Source organism: Pipra filicauda, unplaced genomic scaffold (genome assembly GCF_003945595.2).
Source record: "Pipra filicauda isolate LSUMZ 115617 unplaced genomic scaffold, ASM394559v2 scaffold193_size2426894_pilon, whole genome shotgun sequence".
NCBI classification, from domain to species: Eukaryota; Metazoa; Chordata; class Aves; order Passeriformes; family Pipridae; genus Pipra; species Pipra filicauda.
The window spans coordinates 1906912-1929374 of NW_024104302.1; the positions used below are offsets into that span (position 1 = coordinate 1906912).

Consider the following 22463-nt stretch of genomic DNA (forward strand, 5'->3'; position numbering starts at 1 on the left):
GCGCAGGCTCTGGGCGCCCCGGGGCCCCGCGGCGGCCGCTGCCCTGAGGCCGCGGGGGATGGCAGAGGAGCCCCGGGGCGCCCAGCCGCCGGGCTCGCCCCGCCCCGCCGCGCCGCTGCCCAACGGGCCCCGCGGCGGCGGCGGCGGCGGCGGCAGCCCCGGCTCGGGCTCGGGCAGCAGCAGCCGCGAGGACTCGGCGGAACGAAGCCCCGCGCCCACCGCGCCCCGGGCCAGCATCATGAAGGTGAGAGCCACGCACCGGCCCGGCTCCCCCGCGCCCTGGGACCGGCACCTGCGCAGCGCTGGGAGGGCAGAGCCGTGTCCCCCTGCCGAGCCCTGCGTCCCCCCGCACCGGCCCTGCCCGCTGCCCCCCGCTCTCCCTGGGCCCGTGGGGCGGCTCCGCGGAGCCGCGGAGCAGCCGTACCCCCGATCGGTGCCCGGGGTTCGCCACCTGCCCGCGGCGCCGGTCACTCCGGGACTGGCACGACGTCCCCTCGCCCTGCCCGGCCCCGTGGTTCCCAAGGGCACAGCCTGTTCCGGCCCGGCTCTGTGGAGTGTCCCTGGGTCGCCCCGTCCAGTGCCGCGGGTCCCCTGCACGATCCCGCTGCAGCATCACCCGGTCCTTGCTCAGGGCACCATTAGGTGCCAGTGAGAAGGGGCCCGCTCCTGCCCCTCAAACAGCTTCTGCTCTCCCGTGCTCTCTGCTGCCAAGCGCTGAGCCTTCGGCCCGGCCTGGCCAGCTCCCAGCCTGCTCCTGTCACCTCCCGGAGCCGGGCCGTGGTGGGGCAGGGAGTCAGGCAGTGTCTCGGGGGTCTCCCACTTGGGTGGGCAGTGGATCACACATGTGCTTTCCTAAATGAACTCCCTTGATTGTACTGATGCTGGAGGTGCTAGCTGACACAATGGGTCACGTCCGCCCGGGACTTGCCTCCCCGCTCCCGGCAGCCTATTTTAAGCTGGGATTGCTCCGATGCTATTAATACCCCATGTGGGGGCTGTTCCCGTGGTGCCCCAGCCTCGCTCTTCTGCCCCCGGGACCTGGTTCTCTGGGCAGCGGCGTCGGGACACTGAGCCCTGCCCGCGCCCTCCCGGGCTCCCGCTACAAACTGTTGCGGGGGCGGCCGGGCTGTGCCCACGCGGTGACGGCGCGGAGACCTCCCGTGCAGCCAGAGGCTGGTGCCGGTGCGCTGTCAGTGCCCGGTTTCCTTGGGGACCTCGCCGGGGTCTCCTGCTGCTCCCGGGACGGGCCAGCATCCCTCCCTGCCCGGGGGACCAGCCGCGGGCAGGCACTGCGGGCTTGGGGTGGTGAACCTCCCGCTTGCCCCCGGGCTGGGCACATCCCCGTCACCACCTGCGTCACCGCGGGATTTGGCCTCACGTGAAGGTCGGGTGGCCCAGGGCCAGCGCAGGCGGGGGAGGGAGCTGACCCGGGAGGGGGTCAGACCCGGACAGTGTCCCCATCTTGTGTTGATCCGTCGTGCATCCCCGAGTCCATCCGGGGCCTGAGTGGCAGTGGAGGCACGTGTGGGAAGAGCTGCCAGCTCTGTTATTTTTTGGGATTTCCAGAAAAGGCTGAAGGAGTGAATCTGAAAGAGCGACTCACTGGCTGTGTGGAGCTGGGGGGGACTGGAGCAGCGGGATCCAGAGCTGGCCCCTGCAGTGTTCCTGTGCTCTGGCTACAGGATCTCCTCCCTTCTCTCTTCTCAGGCTAGAAGCAGAGGGGTCTGGAGGTCCGGTGGGCTGGGAGGATGCTGGAGAGGGACTTGGCGGTACTGGATCTATTCTTTCCTGCTGCAGGAGGTGGCCTTACCCGAGCGGCTCACTGTCCCATCTCTTGTGTCCCCTCCCCATCCCATGCCAGTCCCAGGAGCTGCGTGGTGCCTCCACTGGGATCTGGCTCCATGGCCCCTCGCTGGGGAGCGGCAGCTGGTGCTGCGGGGAGTGGATGTGTCAGTCGCTCTCTTCTTGGCAGGGAACAAATGATGGTAGAAAAGCCTTGATGGTGTCTCCTACTGCCTCCGCTCTGGGGTTGCTGCCTGCTTGCACCCTGCCTGCATCCCTGCCAGTGCTGCCCAGCCCCAGAACCTGGGGAAATCAGCTGCAGATGAGTCCTGTCATGGCCAGGCTGGGGGATATGGGGAAGGGAGGGACAAATGATGGGCCCTTCTTCATCCTGCGCTTGGGAGCAGGTTGTGTGGCCGGTAGTGGTGGCCGTCACGTGGAGGCTGAGATTAGGGCAGCGGCACTCTCCAGGGCACTAATACAGGAGGTAATTGGCTGAAGAGGTGCTTAGCACACGCTGCAGAGTTGGGCAGGGCATGAGCAACTGGGACGTGCCCTCCATGCCCACCAGTGGCATCCTGGGTGGCATCAGCATCATGGTTGGTACTTCCCTCTACAGAACCCTGCCTGCTCTCTCTGCCAGCTTGGTGGCACAGTGACCAGGATCACTGCTCTGGCCAGAGCCCTGCCCTCTGTCTGGGGATGCCCTGTGCTTCAGTGGCCATGGGAGTCACATCCTTCTGGCTCTGCTGCTGCCCCACTTGTCACCTGCCTCTGCTGCTCCTGCCCGTGCCTTGTCCAGCTCCTCGTGGGGTGTCCCCAGGGTTGAAGACCACCTGGAACAGCCTATGAAGGGGCTACCAGGGAGCAGTGGCTCTTCCCTGCTGGTCTCCAGGAGTGAGGAGCTTCGGGCAGGGGACCCCTTGCACCCAGTGCCCACCACTTGCTGCTGGCCCATGCATAGGGAGAGCAGAGCCCATGTGCTGCAGGGCACTCTTGGGTCTGTGCCACATATCTGCACCCCAAAGTGCTGCAAAGGGGACTCTCTCCCCTTCCCAAACCTGGGGGCATGAGGGGCTGCAGGGAAGGCATTTGGGCTTTTGTGCTGAGCCAGGGTGGCTGGGGTACCAGCAGGGCTGGTGAGGTCGGGTGTGTCTGGCTGCCTTCAGTGGGCACAGCTGGAAGCAGGTCCTTGGCGCTGGGTGCACGCAGGCCCCCCGCCCGTGTTTCCTTTCCGGATGGATTTCCTGTTTTCGGCTGTGGGGCCCAGTGCGGAGCCGCGCTGGGTGGGTGCGCCGGGCGGGGAGCGGGTCCGCAGAGGTGCGGGCATCCTGCTCGGGGCAGGAGGTGCTGCCCTCGGTGCCCATCGCCCCCCGGCAGGGCGAGGGCTGGGGCTGCTCCTCAGTGGAGCGCTCAGATTGCAGCTTGCAGGAGGCATCCGGTGCCGAGTCCTTCGCCACAGGGCTGTCCGATGGCGTGACCTGCCGCTGAGCCCTTGCCGACCCAGGCTGCCTGGCACAGAGAAGGGGTTCTGGAGCTCAGCCAGCTTCTTGGAGCAATCTGGCAGTGAGAGGATGCAAACAGCTCACACATCTGAGCTCTGGGACAGCAGAATCTAGCTGGCTCTAACAATGGGATGAGGGCTGGGGCTGGGTCCCCCATCCCTGGGCCACTGTCATCCCTGGGGTCACAGGCATCCCTGGGGGAGCCGCCCACCCGTTTCTGTGACCTGTCCAGACTGCCCTTGGCTGGGGCTGCCTGGCCCCAAGGGGCAAATCCCAGGCCCCCTGGGTCAGGCACAGGGACACACTTGTCCAGGCACAGCCCCACGCAGGAGGTGAGGAAGGTCTCAGGACACTGGAGGGGAACACCTCCTCACCCCCAACCTGGGCAGCTGGGCAGGACCTGCCTCTGACAGAGACACCATCAGATTAGAGGTGACTCAACCATAATCTTGAAGAAGTGGATTAAATCTCCTCCTACTGCGCTACTTAATGAAATCCATCCCATAATACGCTCCTGGCCCTGCTGTTCCCCCTCATCTCCTGCCCCTCCCAGCCCCGTGACAGCAGGGTCCACCTTCCTCACCGTGGGGCAGGACAGAGTGCAGGCATGGGGTGCTGGCAGTGAACAGCCCATACCCCCGTGACCCCTGACTCTGCAGGACGGGACCATGGCCGTGCTCATCCCTAGCACATGGCACTGGCAGGGGCTGTCCTGCCCCTCTCCTAGCAGAAGGCTGGAGGGTCTGGCTGGGGTTCCCCAGGAGCATCTCTGCTCATGCATCACATGCCAGGCATCGGTTTTAATTCTGGTGTCCCCAGCCAGTGTCCTCAGCCCCATGCTGGGCTGCCACTGAGTGGCCATACCTCCGAGGGTGAACGAGCAGTGGGGAAGGATCTGTCTCAGGGCCGGGAGCAGGAAGGAAGGAAGGAAAGCAGAGTTAAATTAAGCCAGGCAGCGAGCCGTGGGGGAGGCCAGGGCTGGAGCCAGCTCCCAGCCCCCAGGAGAGGGGTGGACCGGGTTGGACTGGGCTTCGTGTGGCACTGGGACACCCTGGGGCACCCTGGGGTGCTGCACTTCGCTTTGGGCTGGGGCAGGGGGACCCTGAGGCAGGACCTGGAGGGGCACGTGCTGCCTGCTCGTCCCTGACAGCTCTGTCCCTTTCCCACCCTGGTAGGATGGCTCCCGGCAGCGGCTGCCACACAAGAAAAAGACGGTGTCCTTCAGCTCCATGCCCAATGACCGCAAGATCAACAGCACGGCCGCCTGCATCTCCCTCATGCTGGAGGGCTGTGAGCTGAAGAAGGTGCGCTCCAACTCCCGCATGTACAGCCGCTTCTTCGTGCTGGACGCTGACATGCGCTCCGTGCGCTGGGAGCCATCCAAGAAGGACTCAGAGAAGGCCAAGATTGAGATCAAGTCTGTCAAAGAGGTGCGTGTAGGCAAGAAGACACCTGTCCTGCGCAGCAATGGCCTCTCTGACCAGTTCCCGGATGAGTGTGCCTTCTCCATCATCTATGGAGACAACTACGAGTCCCTGGACCTGGTGGCCAGTTCAGCCGACGTGGTGAGCGCCTGGGTGATGGGGCTGCGGTACCTGGTGTCCTATGGGAAACACAGCCCCGAGGCGCCTGGGACCGGCCACCCCAGCCTCCGGACCTCCTGGATCTCCTCTGTCTTTGACCTCGCTGACCTGGATAAGTCTGGTCGCATCCCTGTGTCCCGGGCTGTGCAGCTGATCAAAGCGCTCAACCCTGGCATGAAGACCTCCACCATTGAGCTGAAATTCAAGGAGCTGCAGAAGGCCAGTGAGCGTCCTGGTGCAGAGGTGGCCTGCGACCTCTTCGTGGAGGCGTACTGTGAGCTCTGCACCCGCCCTGAGATTTTCTTCCTGCTGGTCCAGTTCTCCAGCAACAAGGAATACCTGGGTGTGAAGGACCTGCTGATGTTCCTGGAGGTGGAGCAGGGCATGGAGGGGGTCACAGAAGAGAAGTGCTTGGAGATCGTCGGCAAGTATGAGCCCTCCAAGGAGGGCCGGGAGAAGGGCTACCTGGCCATCGATGGCTTCACGCGCTACCTGCTCTCTGCTGACTGCTCCATCTTCGACCCGCAGCACCGCAAGGTCTGCCAGGACATGGCACAGCCCCTCTCCCACTACTACATCAGCTCTGCCCACAGCGCCTGCCTGCTGGAGGACAACTTCTGGGGCCGCTCGGACATCAGTGGCTACATCAGTGCCCTGGGCCTGGGCTGCCGCAGCATCGAACTGGTGCTGTGGGATGGCCCCGAGGGCGAGCCTGTGGTCTACACCAGCCCCTCAGCTGCCTCCTGCGTGCCCTTCCGTGCCGTGGTGGGGCTGATCGACCAACACGCCTTCACCGCCTCCGCCTACCCCCTCATCCTCTGCCTGGTGGTGCGCTGCTCGGCCCCCCAGCAGCGCCTCGCTGCCCAGTGCCTGCGCAAGACACTGGGGGACAAGCTGTATCTGGAGCCCCCCAACCCAGTGGCGTCCTACCTGCCCTCCCCAGAGCAGCTCAAGGGCCGCATCCTCATCAAGGGCAAGAAGCTGCCACCCAGCTGTGAGGACAGCGAGGGGGAGGTGTCGGATGAGGAGGAAGGCTGGGAGCTGGCACGGCGGCTGGGCCAGGAGGACCGGGAGGCACCGGAGGGAGGTGGCCCGCGGCGGGTGCGCCTCAGCCGGGAGCTCTCAGAGCTGGTGAGCCTCTGCCAGGCTGTCCCCTTCCAGGACTTCGAGAGCTCACGGCGTGGGCAGCGCTACTGGGAGATGTGCTCCTTCAGTGAGGTGGAAGCAGGACGCTTTGCCAACGAGTGCCCGGCTGAGCTGGTCAGCTACAACAAGCGGTTCCTCTCCCGCGTCTACCCCAGCCCCATGCGCATCGACGCCAGCAACATGAACCCCCAGGACTTCTGGAAGTGTGGCTGCCAGATGGTGGCTATGAACTACCAGACACCGGGGCTCATGATGGACCTGAACGCGGGCTGGTTCCGGCAGAACGGGGCCTGTGGCTATGTCCTCCGCCCAGCCATCATGCGGGAGGAGGTCTCCTACTTCAGTGCCAATGCCAAGGACTCCCTGCCCGGGGTGCCCGCCCAGCTCCTGCACCTCAAGGTCATCAGTGGGCAGAACCTGCCCAAGCCCAAGGGCTCAGGGGCCAAAGGGGAGGTGGTGGAGCCCTACGTCTGTGCCGAAATCCATGGCATCCCAGCTGACTGTGCTGAGCACCGCACCAAGACAGCCCTGCAGAGCGGGGACAACCCCATCTTTGATGAGAGCCTGGAGTTCCAGATCAACCTGCCCGAGCTGGCCGTCCTGCGCTTTGTCGTGCTGGACGATGACTACATTGGGGATGAGTTCATTGCCCAGTACACCATTCCCTTTGAGTGCCTGCAGCCCGGCTACCGCCACGTCCCCCTCCAGTCGCTGGCTGGGGAGCCCCTGCCCCACGCCACCCTCTTCGTGCATGTGGCCATCACTGACCGCCGTGGCGGGGGCAAGGGGCATCGCCGGGGGCTGGCGGGGCGCCGGGGCCGCCGAGTGCGGGAGTACACCTCCACCAAGGCCACCGGCATCAAAGCCATCGACGAGGTCTTCCGGACGGCCACGCAGCCGCTGCGGGAGGCCACTGACCTGCGGGAGAATGTGCAGGTACAGACCCTGCAGAGGCACTGGGGGACCTGGTTTCTGTGGGGGAGGATGGGGCCTGGGTGTCCTCCTCTTCCGGGGAGACGTGAGCAAGGAGCAGAGAGCCAGGGGAAACAGGGATGTTCCTGGGTGGGGAGCCACTGACGCCGGTCTCTGCCCGCAGAATGCACTGGTGTCCTTCAAGGAGCTGTGTGGGCTGACACCCGCCGCCAACATGAAGCAGTGCATCCTGACAGTGTCCACGTGGCTGCTGCACAGCGACAGCACACCCAGCGTCACCCTCAACCTGGCAGAGCAGTACCCCCCCATGGAGGCCCAGGGCCCCATCCCCGACCTGCTGCGCAAGGTCCTCACTGCCTACGAGACGGTAAGTGCCATTCTGCCAGGGCTTGGCTCTGTGGGGTCGGTGGCACCGGGACCTGCCCAGGACAGAGGATCCTGAACTCTCTGCATCCATCTTGCAGCAGGGAGAGGTGGGCGGGGGGCTGTGTAGGGGCTGCCCAGGGAGGAGTCTTGCTGAGGCACAGGCTTGCCCAGGTCAGTACGACCCTGGGACCCCGCAGCCCCTGTCCCTCCGCCTGCACTGCCTGCCCCTTGCCCTCGTCCTGCCAGGTGGAAGAAATCCCATTAATAGCCGCAGCCAGAGCCGCTTCCTTCCTTTGTATTGGAGAGAACCTGGCCACCAGCCAGATGCTGACAAGACCCCTGACAAGCCCCATCTCCCCATCCACTCGGCCGGGGGGGTGCGGGGCAGGGGCTGCTCAGCTCCTCATGCTGCCCCTCTCCCCAGATGATCCAGACCAGCCGGACGCTGATCGAGTCTGCCGACGTGGTGTACGGGAAGCTCATCCAGGCACAGCAGGCAGGTGGGTCCCTGAGGGCAGCCCCAGCCCCGGTGTGGCTCTGGCCACAAACCTGGGCACATCCTGGGGGGCTGGGGTGTGAGCCCTCCTGCGCCGGGACAGGGTGTGGGTGGGTGGGCTGCAGGGCTGTGTGGGAGGGAACAAGCAGAGCGGGGGAGGCTGATGAGGAAGCGGGGAAGAGTCATTAGCTGCCAAATGCCAGAACATAATTAGTGCCAGAAATAACAGGCTGGGGCTGACGGTAGAAGTGGCAACTGAGTGTTACGACTTCCCAGACACATGGCAGAACCCACACAGGCAGGTGCTGCTGCTGCCTGCCCCACTCCTCCCCCCAGCTGCCCCCACCACAGCAGCTGGCTGGGACCCCCAGCTTCGCTCCAGGCTGATGGCTTCGTGGCCCCTCTGTGGGCTGGGACCTGCAGGGATAGTTCCGCCAGTCCCAAATACATAGGGGGCTGATGGCCCAGGGGCTCGTGTGGGCTCCCCATGGGGCTGGGAGAGCCTCAGGAGCTGGAGGGACAGGGGAGGAAGAAGGGGGCCCCGCTCTGCCATCCCCTCATGCCAACCATGCTGCCAGCAGCCCTGTTTGTTCCCTGCCTACGCGGCAGACGGAAACCTCCCCGAGCTCTTGGCTTTCGGCTCCGGCACCACTGCCAGCGCTGAGGGAGTGGAGCAGTGGGGCATGGGCTGCGGAGCACAGGCTCTATGCCCTCCTCTACTGCTCCAGTTGCTGTGCTGGGGTGTTGCAGGGCAGAGGGTCCTGGGATGTGTGGCCTCTCAGGGTGGTGGCAAGCAGCGGTTTTGGGGCTGCAGCCCCCACCCCCATGCCCTGGTGCTGTCTGTCCCTGCTTTCGCCTAGGCTGCGCTGGGGACAAGCCCCTGTGGTGCTGGCATGGCCAGTACCCAGACGGTGGGTGTTGGGGGGTCTGGGGAGGTGCGGCTGCAGTGGGGGTGCGGGGCTGGGGGCGTCTGATTGGCAGCATGTGGGCGAGCAGGCTGCGTGGGAGCCCTCGAGTGGGCCTGGAGCTGGTGCTGCGTCAGGAGGGGTAAATATAGCACCCGCTCACGAGGACGTCACGTGGTGCACAGTGCTGGGGCCCACACTCCAATAGGGGAGCCTCGTGGGCCTGCTCTGAGCCCCCCTGGGTGACCCATGGGGTGCAAGAGCTGTGCCTCTGCCCAGGGCCCAAAACCACCACGGGCTGGGGCCAAGCAGGGTGCCAGTGTGCTCGGGGCTCTGCTGGCTCATCGTACCTGGCACAGAAGGATTTTGGGGCTGCTGAGGCAGTGGGGGACCCACCCAGCCTGCACCCCCACGGTGGGCAAAGGGCGTCCCTCTGGCTTGGTCCCCACTGGTGGTGGCCATCCCCATGCCAGCATCCCTGCACTTACTGAGCACCACTCCCACCTGCACAGGGATGGATTTCCACAAGGAGCTGCACCGCATCGAGACCAAGGAGGGGCTGCGGGGCCGCAAACTGCAGAAGGCGCTGGAGAGTTTTGCCTGGAACATCACCGTCCTCAAGGTGAGGGCTGAGAGCTGCACAGACACACCTGTCCTGCCCTGACACCTCACCCTGATGCCTTCACTCTAACCCCCCCCCCCGATGCCCCCTCCCTGCAGGGCCAGGCTGACCTCCTCAAGCACGCCAAGGCGGAGGCACTGGACAACCTGTGGCAGATCCACAACGCAGGACAGTCCTGTGGCATTGGCAGGAACGGCTCGGCCTCACCAGAGCTCTCCCGGCTGCGTGCCCCACTGGAGCCCATCCCCGAGACTGATGGAGGCGGTGACACAGCGTCCTGCTGACCCCGGCCTGGGGCTCAGGGGCCCAGACTGAGCATCCCCAGCCACAGGAGCAGGAGTCCCAGCCTGCCCATGGACAGGCAGCTGCTTGCAGGCTCAGGCTGCCTGGGGGGACACATCTGGAGCCTGTGCTCTGCCGTGTTAAGGGGCTGCATCACGGCTCAGTGGAGAGGTTGAGGAGGGATGATCCTACTCCTGCTTGCCTCCCCTGAGCTCCTAAGGGACTCATCCATCCCTCCCATCTGCTTCCAGAGCCTGTACTCTGCTGCAGGGCTGGTGGGGATGCTGGTACTCTGGTGCCCGTGTGCGTGTAGCCTGCTGTGCCAGATTCTGCTTGGAAAAGCAGCCCCAGGTTTGGGCTCCTGCCTTCCCTCCCCAGGGCTGCAGGCTGTTGCCAGCCCTGGGGAAAAAATCTGGCTGGCAGGAAGGGTCCTGGCTAGTCCTGTCACCTCTGTGACACCCCTGGGGCCCCCACTGTGCAGAGGGGCTGGGAGGCTATGTGGTGCAGCAGCTGCGGGGCCAGAGTGCCAGTGGATGTGGCTTCTGGCATCAGGGAAATGTTGGGATTTGTCCCCCAGGGCAAGGGGGTCCCAGCACAAACAGAGGAAGGTGGTCTGGGGTTGGACTGGGGCTGTGGAGCATTATAAAGAGTGTAAGAACCTTCCTGGTGCCCTGTGGCTCCCTCTGTACCTGGCATGGGGCCAGGGCAGGATGGGGTCACCAAAAGGGATGGAGGGTGGCACCGGGTATGGGACCCTGATGGCACCATCCCTCCCTGACACCATGGGGAGCACAGGATGACGACTCCCCACGTCAGGGAGCTGTGCTGCTGCCAGCACCCCTTTGTTCAGGGGGATAATTAGCCTAATGGGGCTCCGAGCATCAGCCTGGAGCGCTGTGCTGCCGGTGCTGGTCAGTATTGACCTCCAGCCCCTTTGTGCCAGCCTGGCCACAGGGCCTGTGGGCAATTAGGGCCTCATTAGTGCCTGGCACCCCAGCCACTGAGCACCTACACAATGAGGAACTGCAAATGAGGGGAAAGGCCTGGATGGTCTCCGGGCTACCGGCCCCAGCGCACCCGTGTCTCCCAGAGACCGTCTGCTCCCGCTGCCCCAGCGGTATTTTTGGCAGCACTATTGTGTTGGGCCCTATAAAGCGGCAGCAGCAGCACAGGGCACTGTGCTCTCAGCTGCCCAGTGGGACATGCCCCAGAGCCACTCAGCTGCCTGAAGACCCCAGGAAGGATGGAGGTGCCAAACACCAAGGTGGGGCTGGGGCACTGCAGCCCTGGGGGTAGAGGAGGGCAGTGATGGGAGGGAGGTCAGGATGTGGGACTGGGGGTACAGGAGGGCCTGGCCAGTTCCTTGGGAAACTCCAAGTGTGTGGCAAGTCCCCAGGGCTCCTCAGCTGCGGCCAGCAGCTGATCAAGGAGCTTCTTATGAGGGATCTGAGTGCGCAATGCCTGTGGCGTTGAGCTTGGGTACTCCCACTGCTCATCCCGTGGCACTGGGCAGCAAGGGGAGGGTGTTTGCCATGGCTGCTGTGTGCTGGAGCAGGGAAGGGGTGTGGTGAGGGCACCCACATCTGGCTGCTGGTCAGAGCACAGCTGGAGGTGCTGGCCATGCCCCAGGGCACCAAAGGGTGACACTCTGAGTGCACCTCAGGTGTGGGGCTGGGCCCCTGTGGCAGCGACTGGGCAGGGGGCAGTTGAGACATCAGTGGGCAAGGTAGGACAGGGGGGCAGCCCTGGGGCTGTGCACTCTCCCCCTCTCTGCGCTGTCACTGCCCTGTACTAATGCTGCCCATTGCTTTGGCAGCTCCAGCGAGCTTCCTGCCTCCTGCTCCTGCTCCTTCTCTGCTCCCTGGCCTCTCCCCGGCAGAGCCTACCCGACTGCTGCCGGCAGAAGACCTGCTCCTGCCGTGTCTACGACCTCCTGCACGGCATGGGCAACCACGCCGCTGGTATCCTCACTCTGGGCAAGAGGAAGAGTGTCCCCCTGGCCTTCCAGAGCCGGCTCTACCGCCTGCTCCATGGCTCCGGCAACCACGCCGCGGGCATCCTCACCATGGGCAAGCGCGGGGAGCACCCTGGCACTGCCTGCCATGACACATCAAGCTGCCCTGCAGGCGTGGACACCCAGCCAACGCCAGCACCGCAGGGTGCTGACACCAGCCCTGCCGGCCCCAGGGAGTGCCAGGGACACTCAGGGAAGGACCTGAGCTCGAGCCAGGCCCAGGGAGCGGCAAGGAGCTTTTACTGAGTGGGGTGGAGGCAGTGGGGGCAGAGAGGGGATCCCTGGGGGGGATGGAATCCTGGGACACGCACCCGGAGCTCGGTGTAAATAGCACTTTTAGATACCTCCTCCCTGGCTCAGCCTGCCCAGGGCACCGCGGGCATCGCGGCCTTTTACAATAAACGGTAGCCTGATGTCACCCGGCTCTGTCGTCTCTCTGGTGAGGGGTCAGGAGGGCACGGCTCAGCGCCGGGTGAGCTGTCAAGGCAAGTGCCTTCCTCCGCGGTGCCCGGATTGGCTTCACCTGTGGCGCCTGCACTGGGGCGCCAGTGGGTGCAGGACCAGGACTGGGGTGAACGGAGGCGCGGCCGGTCCTGCCCCCTCCGTGGGCCCAGGAGGGCGGGGGCTGAGCGGGTCCTGGGGCCAGCGGAGTCCCGGTGCTTCCCGGTCCGGCGGGTCCGGTGCCGAGCAGGTCCCGGCGCCACCAACTCCGTGCGCCCCCGGGACCGAGCGCCCTGCCCGCGGGCGGCGGCCGGTGCCCGCTGGTGCCGAGGCCCCTCCCGGTGCCGGGGCGGGGCGGGGGCGGGGCGGGAGCCCCGGGCGGGCCGGGATCAGCCCGCGGCGCTGCGGAGGGGCCGGGGGCGGCGGAGGCAGCCCCGCCGCCGCAGCCCCGCGGCGGGCGGCCGGGCGGGACGATGCCGGTGATGAAGGGGCTGCTGGCGCCGCAGAACACCTTCCTGGACACCATCGCCACCCGCTTCGATGGCACACGTAAGACCGGGACCGGGCCGGGGAGGGGCCGCGGGGGCGGGGGGGAGACAGGGCGTGGGGAGGCGCTGCCCCGCAGGAAACGGCCAGGGGGACGGGACTCGGCCCGGCCCCGCAGCCCCCGCCGCTCGGCCGGACGCGGCCACCCACGCGCTCTTCGGGGACCCTTCCGTGTCCCTGTGTGGCCTCGGTGCACCGGGACTCCCCCTGTCCGTGTCCCGGGCCGCCCCCACGATGCTCTCCCCGCGCCCGCCGCCGGTGCCGCTCGGTGTCGCCGCAGCCGCGCTCAGCACCAGGGACAGATCCCGGTGGCGGCGTGAGGCTCCGCGCGGGGCCGCGGAGGAGCGGGGGTGCCCCGGAGGGGGCACGGCCGGTCTTACACTGTCGGAGCTGAGCTGGGGCCCCGCGTTGCCCCGTCCCGTGCCCGAGCGGTCCCCGGGCGCTGAGGTCCCTCCCCTCCGTGTCCGTGTGCCGGGGCCAGGATGGATTGAAGCCGGGATGGATCATGCCCGGGTGCCACGAGTCAGCTCCAGCACCGCTGGCATCATGCAGCCACCCTGGGGTCGGGCCGTGTTCGGGGCTGACCTCAGCTCCCCCCAGGATCACCTGGAGTAGGGGTCTCCCGGACCAGGTGCCTGCGGGGCTGGCACCCTTGCTGGGAGGCATAAAGATGGCACTTTTAGTCTGCAGCCACCTCCCAGGACATCGTCAAGGAACCTGGAACACCCTGGGGCATGTGCTGGCTGCTGTGCTGGGCTGGCTCCCGGCCTGGAGTGACAAGGAGCCGCCCTGGTGGCTCAGGGGTCGTTTACCCAGAGGAGCTGGGACGTGGGATGTTACATTCGGGGTGTAATGCGTGAGGAGGCAGCTAGCCTCTGAGCCTTCCCAGGCTCCGACCGAGCTGCGCCTGGAGGTGCTGGGACAGAGCCACATGTGCCTTGCGCTGGTGATCCCACTCCCTCCGCAGAGGCAGAGCGCCTGTATCTGGCTCTCCAAGGGAAGGGTCCCCAAGGGAGCTGCCTGCAACACCACGACGCAAAGCCCTGGGAATTTGCCCCGGGGAACCGGGCTGCCCGACCGCTTCTGGGCACTTTTAAACAGTGTGGGGCTTTGCAGGTTTGATGTGCCTCTTATCGGCTTTATCTGCCATAGAGAGGGGTTTAGCGCAGTGATACTCGGAGTGAGTTAACCCTGCCTCTCCCGGGCAGCTGCTGCGCTGTGCCCCGGGGCTCCTGGACAGGCACACTGGCCACCATGGCTGGGGGCTCCCCCAAGGCTGCATCCTCCAGCTCGGTGGAGCCACTCCCCAGTGCAAACCCTTGTTTCCTTTTCTAATAACACATCCTGAACATCACCATAATCCCGGCTCCCCAGAGCCAAAATCTGGCCTTAGTCACAGCTTCAGGCTATTTTTGCTTCTCCAAGCTAATCCCGGGCTGAGCTGTGCTGTGGTGGCCCCCCTGCACCCCCTTCGGCCAAGGCTGCCCACGGCTGCCATCCCCTCCCTCTGCAGCCTCTGCTGCCCTTGGCCTGCCCTGGCACTGCTCTGCCTGCTCAGTGCAGGCACTGGCATTGCTGTGGGCTCCTCTCTGTTGTGAGGGGGGGGCAGAGCATGTTTTCTTGCTCCTGGCTGTGTGGTGCAGGAGTCCTGGGCTGGGGCCCCACCACTGGAGACCGTGGTGGGGCTGGGGACAGCCCAGATTGCCCATGCTGGGTGCAATCACAGCCCATGCCAGCCACACACCCACTTCCTTGGCATGCTGCTAGCATGAGCCCATCTGTCCCACTGGCACAGGGCCTGCAGCAGGAGCTGCTGTGGTCCTGGGACAGAGCCCACAGCTGGGACTGCAGGGCAGAGCTGCCATTCTGTAGCTGGGCAGGGCATGGGGCTTGCGAGGGCTTTACTGTGCCTGGTGCCATCTCCCTGCTAGGGCAGGGTGATGCTGGGGAGGCTCCATGGTGCTGACAGACTGAGGATGCTGTAGTTCACCTCTGGCTCGTGCCACCTGGGCACAAGCCCTTGACTTTGCCCAGGCCTGTGGCTGTTCTCCCACCCTCTCAGCCGGTGATCCAGCATCCCAGACCTCTGGGGATCTCAGCACCACAGCTGGGCACCCCTGGGCTGGCAGTGCCCAGCTGTGTTTGCTGCTGCTCTCGCTAAGCTGCCTGAGCCCGGGCGGAGCTGGAGTGGCAGATGGTGAGAGGGAGGCGTGAGTCGCCTCGCGTGGGCAATGGGGGCCGGCACATGGATCAGGGCTACTTCCCCTTCCAGTGCATGGGGCTGGGGTCCTGCCTGGGTGACGGCCTCGGGGAGCAGTGGGGCAAGGGATGAGTGAGCTCTAGGGGCAGCCAGCAGCCGGATGGAGACCTGGCTCTGCTTCCCAGGGGGACCTGTGTGGGGCTGGGAGTGCTGGGCAGGCTGGGCTGCCCTTTGTGCCCTGTGAGGTGGCCCTGAGCCCTCAGGGGCGGCTGCGTTTCCTTTCAGACAGCAACTTCATCCTGGCCAACGCGCAGGGCCGCTGCGGCTTCCCCATCGTCTACTGCTCCGACGGCTTCTGCGACCTCACCGGCTTCGCCCGCACCGAGGTCATGCAGAAGAACTGCAGCTGCCGTTTCCTCTGCGGGGCTGAGACCAGCGAGCCCGTCCTGCAGTGCATTGAGAAGGCGCTGGACGACAGGCAGGAGTACCAGTCCGAGGTCTGCTTCTACAAGAAGGGTGGTGAGTGGCACTGGGGCTGGGTCCCTGCCCGCAGCTCCGGCTGGCCCTGGGAGAAGCCACCAAGAGGTGGTGCTGCCCTGCCTTCACCACCCTCTTCCTCCACACAGGAGATGCCTTCTGGTGCTTGCTGGACATCATGCCCATCAAGAATGAGAAGGGGGAGGTTGTTCTCTTCCTCTTCTCCTTCAAGGACCTCACAGAGAGCCGGGGCAGGAGCCACCCGGGGGACAAGAAGGAGGGTGAGCCATGGCTGTGGGATGGGGATGGAATTTGGGGAGCAGTGTGTGTGGTGGGCATGTGGCAAAGAGACTCCCTGTTCCCTGGCGCGTCCTGCCTGCCATGTACACCCATGGCACAGCACTCCCACTAACTCAATATGTCCTGTCTGCTGCAGAGAAGCAGAGGAACAAGAAGCCTGGGAGTTCCCACCTGCGGGCCGCACGCAGGCAGGGCCGGACTGTGCTGCACCGACTCAACAGCCAGTTTGTCCGGAGGGACCGCAGCGAGGTGAAAATCAACCGTGTAAGGACCTGGGGGACCCTCAGCTTCACCCAGTGCCTCCTGGGCTGGGGCTGCGATGGACTGGCAATGCAGCAGCTCTCCCGGAGAGCAGCTCCCAGCAGAGCCCAGCCTCCCGGGGATGCTGTTCCCATGCACGCCCATCCCTGGCCTCCCCAGCATTGAAGTGCCCCCCACCCCTGGCAGCTGCACTGTAGCCAGGCTGCACATGTGTTTGGTTGGAAGCAGGAGAGCCCAGCGGGTGCCCAGAGCTTACCATGGGAGCAGCAGACCTGGCAGGTCTGGCAGGGCTGTGCCTTTCCTCACATGCTCGCTGTCAGGAAACCCCAGTGCTGGCTCTGAGCACAGCCATGCTGGCCCCAGGGAGTGCCGTTACCAGGCTGCCAGAGCCGTGGGGCTGCCAGAGCCATGGGGCTGCCAGCCAGGGCAGGGACCAGAGTCAGTTCCTGTGCCAGGCCCTTTGCATGGCTGCAGTGCCCAACACAGGGTCCCCAGGCACCACCTGCAGCCATGGGGCCAGAGAGAGGGTCTGAGAGCCACTGGGTCCCAGAGCCGGTGAGCAGGCAAAGGGTGTCACTGCATCAATCTTGAATTTTAGGGATTTGGGGTGGGACGGCCCTGGGTCTGCCCTCACCCAGCTGGTGTCACGTTGCCTCTTGTCAGTGCTGTGTCCCTGTAGGGGGGCGTCTCTGCCCCAGCACATGAATTGGCCCCTGAGATGGTTCTGGGCAGCAGCTGGCAGTGCCAGGGGATTACCATTATTAGCATTGACATCGTGTTAATTGATGTGCCATAATCAGGCATTCTGTGCCCACCTCTGAGGGTGACCTCAGTGCATCCATCACCCTGGCATCAGGGAGTGGCAGCCAGACTGGCAGGACTCAGGAGGAGCGGGGCCTGTGGTGGCCCTCACTCCTCTTGCAGGCCCTGCACCGTCCTTGTACCACCCCATGCTTGCTCCCCCAGAACGTGTTTGAGGGCAAGCCATCCATCCCCGAGTACAAGGTGGCCTCGGTGCAGAAATCCCGCTTCATCCTGCTCCACTACAGCATCTTTAAGGCACTGTGGGACTGGCTGATCCTGATGGCCACCTTCTACGTAGCCGTCACCGTCCCCTACAATGTGTGCTTCATGGGCATGGAGGACAGTCTCTCGGCTGCCCGCAGCACCATCATCAGTGACATCGCCGTGGAGATGCTCTTCATCCTGGGTAGGTCCATGTGTGGAGCCAAGGGACAGGGGACACGGTGGGACAGGGATGAGGGGTGAGGGAGAGGGGAACTGGCATTGCAGTGCCCCTGCTGCTGTCCCTGAGCACTCTGGGAGAGAGACCCACGTTTGCTGTGGGCTCTGGCTCAGCTCCACAAGCCACAGCAGGGGTGATGAGGGCTGGTCCTGCTGTCCTGGGGCAGACATCATCCTGAACTTCCGGACAACATACGTGAGCCAGTCAGGCCAGGTGGTGTACGACCCCCGCTCCATCTGCATCCATTATGTGGCCACCTGGTTCTTTGTGGATCTGATCGCTGCTCTGCCTTTCGATCTGCTCTACATCTTCAATGTGACCGTGGTGAGTGTTGCTGGCACAAATGCAGCCTCCGATAGCAAAGCTGCTGCTGCCCGCTGCCCCTCCCACTGCCCACCTCCCTGCCCCTCTCCAGCACCCACGTATCCCAGGGGGATTCAGTACCCTGACAAGCCATGACCCTGGCTGCCTGCTGGGTGCTGGGCATAGGGGTGGAAGGCTACCTGGGGAGGAGCTCTCCCCAGCAGGCCCCACAGCCCACAACCCTCCTGCCATCTGTGTGAGTGGCAAAGGGTCCTTGTCCCGGGGAGAGGTGTTGGGGTCCGTTTCTGCCCCTGCCTGTAGCTCCGCCAGGTTTACCTGCCTGCCTGCCCCCCAGACCTCGCTGGTTCACCTGCTGAAGACGGTGCGGCTGCTGCGGCTGCTGCGGCTGCTGCAGAAGCTGGACCGGTACTCGCAGTACAGCGCCATGGTGCTCACGCTGCTCATGTCCATGTTCGCGCTGCTGGCGCACTGGCTGGCCTGTATCTGGTACGTCATCGGCCGCAAGGAGCTGGAGAGCAACGACCCCCGCACCTGGGAAATCGGTGAGCAGGTTTGGGGTGCTGGGGTCCCCCTGTGCTGTGGGCAGAGAGCACTCCTGTGGGGCAGCGGTGCAGGGGGTGCAGCCCTCACCACTGGCTCCTGCCCACAAAGTGAGGCCGGGGCAGGGACAGCCTTGAGGAGGGGGCCACTGGCCCCTCGGTGAGGGCTAACCCCGGGCTGTGCTTGGCAGGCTGGCTGCACGAGCTGGGCAAGAGGCTGGAGGCTCCGTACTTCAACAACTCGATGGGGGGCCCCTCCATCCGCAGCACCTACATCGCCTCCCTCTACTTCACCCTCAGCAGTCTGACCAGTGTGGGCTTTGGCAACGTCTGTGCCAACACCGACGCCGAGAAGATCTTCTCCATCTGCACCATGCTCATCGGGGGTGAGGCGGGGAGCAGGGCTGGGCGGGGGGCTCACCTCTGGCTGCCGGAGCAATGGGTCCCGAGCAGGGTGCTGGGGGAGGTGATGGACACGTGTGCCACATGAAACAGCCCTGGGCTGGGGTCTGGGGAGCAGCCTCCTGTGCTGCCCCTCACTGGGCCTGACGCTGCCCTGCTGCCCCCAGCGCTGATGCACGCCGTGGTCTTTGGCAACGTCACGGCCATCATCCAGCGCATGTACTCCCGCCGCTCGCTCTACCACACCCGCATGAAGGACCTCAAGGACTTCATCCGCGTCCACCGCCTGCCCCAGCAGCTCAAGCAGAGGATGCTGGAGTACTTCCAGACCACCTGGTCGGTGAACAATGGCATCGACGCTAATGAGGTAGGAGGTGTTGGTGAGGCTGGGCCAGCCCCCTCTGGCCCAGTCCTACACCCAGCACAGGGGTGATGGGGCTGGCAGGGCCAGCTGTGAGTGTGGCACTGGAGAGACCAGGTCTGGGGCCAATTCCCGCCAGCACAGGGAGCGGGACAGGCACACGGAGCAGAGGCAGCCCACCACCACATCCAGGGCCCTTCTCTGCCAGCTGGGACTGCTGGGTTCTGCTGAGGCACCAGGGCAGCCAAGCAGAGAGATTCCCTGATCCAGAGGGGCACCTGTCCCCTGGAGCTGCAGAGCTGTGGGAAGGCTTCTCCCTGCTCCCTCCCTGCCTGCTGTGCCCAGCACCCTGGCTCCTCTCCCCAGCTGCTGCACGACTTCCCCGATGAGCTGCGCGCGGACGTGGCCATGCACCTCAACAAGGACATCCTGCAGCTGCCCATCTTCGAGACAGCCAGCCGGGGCTGCCTCCGCTCCCTCTCACTCCACATCAAGACCTCGTTCTGCGCCCCGGGGGAGTACCTGCTGCGCCAGGGTGACGCGCTGCAGGCCAACTACTTCGTCTGCTCCGGCTCCCTCGAGGTGCTGAAGGACAACGTGGTCCAGGCCATCCTGGGTGAGGGCAGGTGGTGTGGGCTCTGCCCCAGCCCCTCCTGCTGCCCAGCAGGGTGAGGGCCCCAGGGCTCACACCGCTAGCCCACGCTGGTCCTCTCCTGCAGGCAAAGGGGACTTGATCGGTGCCGACCTGTGCAGCACGGACCAGGTGATCAAGACCAACGCAGATGTGAAGGCGCTGACCTACTGTGACCTGCAGCACATCGGGCTGCGGGGGCTCTGCGAGGTGCTGCAGCTCTACCCTGAGTACGCCAGCAAGTTCACAGCCGACATCCATCAGGACCTGACCTTCAACCTGCGGGAGGGCAGCGAGATGGAGGTGGGTGCATACCCTGCTTCTTGTGGCCCGGGGGACCAGAGCAGGGCTGGGACTGTGGCACGGCTATGGAAGGGGGGGTCTCTGCACCCCCTGCTCACGGTCTCCAGGCTCCAAGGCTGGGGTGGGGGCTGCGGCTCTGCCACCCCTGTGTGCCTTAGCTCTGTGCAACCTGGGGAATTGGCAGAAAGAGCATTTGCAATGCAGGAGGCTGAGGCGGAGGGAACTAGGGGGGCACTGCAGGATAGGCAGCTGGGGCACAGCCCCCCAGAGTGCAGGAGACAGCCGGGGGCTGCAGGTTTAGTCATGCTGATGGCTTCAGCAGCTGGGGGGATGTTCTGCGGCAGAAATGGCTCTGCAGCACTTTTCCTCCCCCAGCTCTGCTGTGAGAGGCTGGGGGCTCCTCCAGAGCATCTCTCCCAGTACCCACTGCCCACAGGCCTGGTGGAGGTGGAGTGGGAGGTTGCTCTCTAGGTCCCAAACAGCCCTACCAAGACCCACCATGTCCATTGCACAGGAGAGGTGTAAACAAATCAGAGGCAGAGGATGCCAGGAGTGTGCACCAGGTCCTGCAGAAGCCCTGTCACCCTCTTCATCTGGCTGCACCCTCCAGGCAGAGATGGTGCTCTGATGGCTGAGCCTGGGATGGGATTTAGGATGAAGTCTTGGCTCTGGCTCAGGCAGTTCACCATTGTCACAGCAGCAGCAGAGAAAGGAGAGTGGGCAAGGGGCTGCCAAAGGCTGGTGCTAGGGCTGATGTGTGTGGCTGGAGGAGGTTTGGCTGTCCAGGGGGGCACCTAGAGACCGGGGGGGGCTGCGGCCTGTAGCCGGTCCTGGTGCAGCCGTGCGGGGGTCCCACCCGCTGCTGAGCCGGTGCCGTCTGCTCTCTCCGCAGGGGCTCTGCCGCTACTCCCGGTCCCCGCGGCTGCCGCAGGTTTGTACCGTGCCAGGGCGATAGGGGAGGACGGGGCGGGGGTGGTCATGCCCGGGACCAGCCCTGATTTCCTGCCCAACCGCAGCCTCGTCCGGAGAACGGTGCTGCCCCGGAGAAGCCCCTTCCCTCTATTCTGGAGGATGAGGAGGAACTCGACGAGGTCTTCCAGCAGTCGCCCGCCAGCCCCCCCCGCCGCAAGCTGCTGCTGCCCCAGCTGAGCAGCCCGGCGCGCCGCGGCTCCCTGAGCAGCCTCCTGGGCGATGAGCTGTGCCAGGTCTCAGCCCTGCGGCGCAACTGCCGCTCCCCGGCCCGCGGCAGCCGCGGCCGCAGCCCCTCTCCGCAATGCCGGCGGGACGCCCGGCTACCGGAGCGGGATGGCCGGAGGCCGGCCAAGCTCCTCATCCCGTCCCTTCACGCCAACGGCCCCCCGGACCTCAGCCCCAGGTACGGCTGGGACGTGCTGGTGGCTCATCCCACTGCTGCGGGTTTGTGCCCGCCAGGCTGCGAAGGGTCCCGGGGGGCTGCTGGAGGTGGTGACAGAGGGGGGAGGGGGTGGCGCGGGGCAGCTCTCACCCCCTCCCACTCTAGAGTCGTGGATGGGATTGAAGACAACGGGGGGACATCAGAGCCACAAACCTTCTGCTTCAACACGGCCCCGCCGCTGCTGAGTGCAACGAGGGACTCCCCCACCTCAGGTACCGCCAGCAATGCCGGCCAATGCCAGGGCTCTGGCCCCGGGGCGGGGGGCTCGGGGAGCCCTCTGCCATCAGCCGTGTCCCCCCCGGCAGGGACCGACGTCGGCGGCCCAGCCCTGGCGATGGAGGCGGAGCAGATAAAGCAGAACATCAGCAGGCTCAACCAGGAGGTGCGGCGGCGACCAGGGGTGGGCGCGCGTCTCCGGGAGCCCCGGGGGCACCGCTCGGTGCTCACTGCTCTCCATCCCTTCCAGATCAACCACCTCAACCAGGAGGTCTCGCACCTCAGCCGGGAGCTGCAGGGCATGATGGAGCTGCTCAAGGGTCACCTGGGCGCCTTGCAACCCCCTGCCTGCCCCTGCCGCCTGCCCGCGGCCGTCCCGACGCCTCCCCGGCTCCCGCCGCCCGCTGCCCCGGTGCCATCCTCGCCTCCCGTGCCCCCCTCGCCCCCGGTGCCCCCCAGCTCTCGCAGCTCCCCCTCCGCCAGCCCCCGGGCCAAGCACTGTCCGGTCCGCAGCCTCTCTGCCCACGCCACCGCCCTGCGGCACCCCTGGGTCGGAGCCGAGGGGCCGAGCCCGCCGCGGGGGAACCCCCTCGGCCCTGACCCCCGCCGGGGCTCGGATTCGCAGCCTCCCCCGCTGCCGCCCCGTTCCGCCCTCTCCTTCCCCGGCTGCTCGGCCGGGGCTTGGCCCCGCGCCCGCCCGGAGCCGCGGTCCGGCTCCACTAGCTCCCACTGACCCCGCGGACGCCGGGGGCCGGGATCGGGGGAGCCAGGACCGGGGAGACCCCGCCGGAGGGTCCTACCCGGAGTGACCCCGCCGGGGGGACCCTGCCCGTGGTGACCGTGCTCCCCGTCCCCGGGGCCTCCCGGGACGTCGCGCTCCGAACTCTTGCAGGGATTTTGATACGGTTTTATACTCTTCGCCCACGGGGCCTTTCTCACAGCCCAGCCGGGTCCGGGAGGGGCGGGCGGCGAGGACTCGGGGGGGACCTGGAGGCTGAAATCCCTCGTGGATCCGGGAGATCCCCGGGAGGGTCTCCAGGGGTCACGGACGCTGCCGCCCCTCTGCCGCTGTAGTTCCCGTGGTTCTGCCTCGCCCCTCTCGCGTCCCCCGCCACATCGGGAAATAAAGGCTCTATTTTTCCAGCCCCGGCTCCGGTGAGTCTACGCC

The 22463-nt window shown here is 65.7% G+C and overlaps 3 protein-coding genes across 6 annotated transcripts; all 3 read left to right on the plus strand.

The window, feature by feature from the left end:
- Positions 1-18: 18 nt before the first annotated feature.
- On the plus strand, positions 19-12052 carry LOC114002196 (inactive phospholipase C-like protein 2). The gene is made up of 6 exons (XM_027748064.2): positions 19-244; positions 4463-6952; positions 7113-7316; positions 7740-7815; positions 9229-9338; positions 9437-12052. Exons 1-6 carry the CDS (start codon positions 59-61, stop codon positions 9620-9622), a joined length of 3252 nt encoding a protein of 1083 aa, XP_027603865.2. The 5' UTR covers positions 19-58; the 3' UTR covers positions 9623-12052.
- HCRT (hypocretin neuropeptide precursor) lies at positions 10810-12052 on the plus strand. The gene is made up of 2 exons (XM_027748075.2): positions 10810-10884; positions 11437-12052. The coding sequence occupies exons 1-2, from the start codon at positions 10864-10866 to the stop codon at positions 11878-11880; spliced, it is 465 nt and encodes a 154-aa protein (XP_027603876.1). The 5' UTR covers positions 10810-10863; the 3' UTR covers positions 11881-12052.
- A 450-nt stretch (positions 12053-12502) lies between these two features.
- On the plus strand, positions 12503-22438 carry KCNH4 (potassium voltage-gated channel subfamily H member 4). 4 transcript variants are annotated; one of them, XM_039380360.1, is made up of 16 exons: positions 12503-12624; positions 15107-15340; positions 15448-15579; positions 15735-15862; positions 16826-17069; positions 17272-17429; positions 17764-17971; positions 18160-18354; positions 18538-18737; positions 19098-19347; positions 19451-19665; positions 20558-20596; positions 20682-21040; positions 21185-21291; positions 21385-21461; positions 21546-22438. In XM_039380360.1, the coding sequence occupies exons 1-16, from the start codon at positions 12549-12551 to the stop codon at positions 22026-22028; spliced, it is 3105 nt and encodes a 1034-aa protein (XP_039236294.1). In that variant the 5' UTR covers positions 12503-12548; the 3' UTR covers positions 22029-22438. The 4 variants fall into 4 exon arrangements, with proteins under 4 accessions (XP_039236294.1, XP_039236297.1, XP_039236295.1 ...); XM_039380363.1 differs by having other exon boundaries at positions 15111-15340; XM_039380361.1 differs by lacking the exon at positions 12503-12624 and having other exon boundaries at positions 15113-15340; positions 17845-17971.
- Positions 22439-22463: the final 25 nt, after the last annotated feature.

What these genes read in the sequence shown, in the direction of transcription:
- LOC114002196 (XM_027748064.2), top strand. Translation starts at nt 59, where the DNA reads ATGGCAGAGGAGCCCCGGGGCGCCCAGCCGCCGGGCTCGCCCCGCCCC. An exon ending in TCCTCACTGCCTACGAGACG is followed by an intron (nt 7,317 to 7,739) that starts GTAAGTGCCATT and finishes CCCTCTCCCCAG; the next exon opens with ATGATCCAGACCAGCCGGAC. An exon ending in CATCCAGGCACAGCAGGCAG is followed by an intron (nt 7,816 to 9,228) that starts GTGGGTCCCTGA and finishes CCACCTGCACAG; the next exon opens with GGATGGATTTCCACAAGGAG.
- HCRT (XM_027748075.2), top strand. Translation starts at nt 10,864, where the DNA reads ATGGAGGTGCCAAACACCAAG. An exon ending in TGGAGGTGCCAAACACCAAG is followed by an intron (nt 10,885 to 11,436) that starts GTGGGGCTGGGG and finishes TTGCTTTGGCAG; the next exon opens with CTCCAGCGAGCTTCCTGCCT.
- KCNH4 (XM_039380360.1), top strand. Translation starts at nt 12,549, where the DNA reads ATGCCGGTGATGAAGGGGCTGCTGGCGCCGCAGAACACCTTCCTGGAC. An exon ending in ACATCTTCAATGTGACCGTG is followed by an intron (nt 17,430 to 17,763) that starts GTGAGTGTTGCT and finishes CCTGCCCCCCAG; the next exon opens with ACCTCGCTGGTTCACCTGCT. An exon ending in CGTGGTCCAGGCCATCCTGG is followed by an intron (nt 19,348 to 19,450) that starts GTGAGGGCAGGT and finishes CCTCTCCTGCAG; the next exon opens with GCAAAGGGGACTTGATCGGT.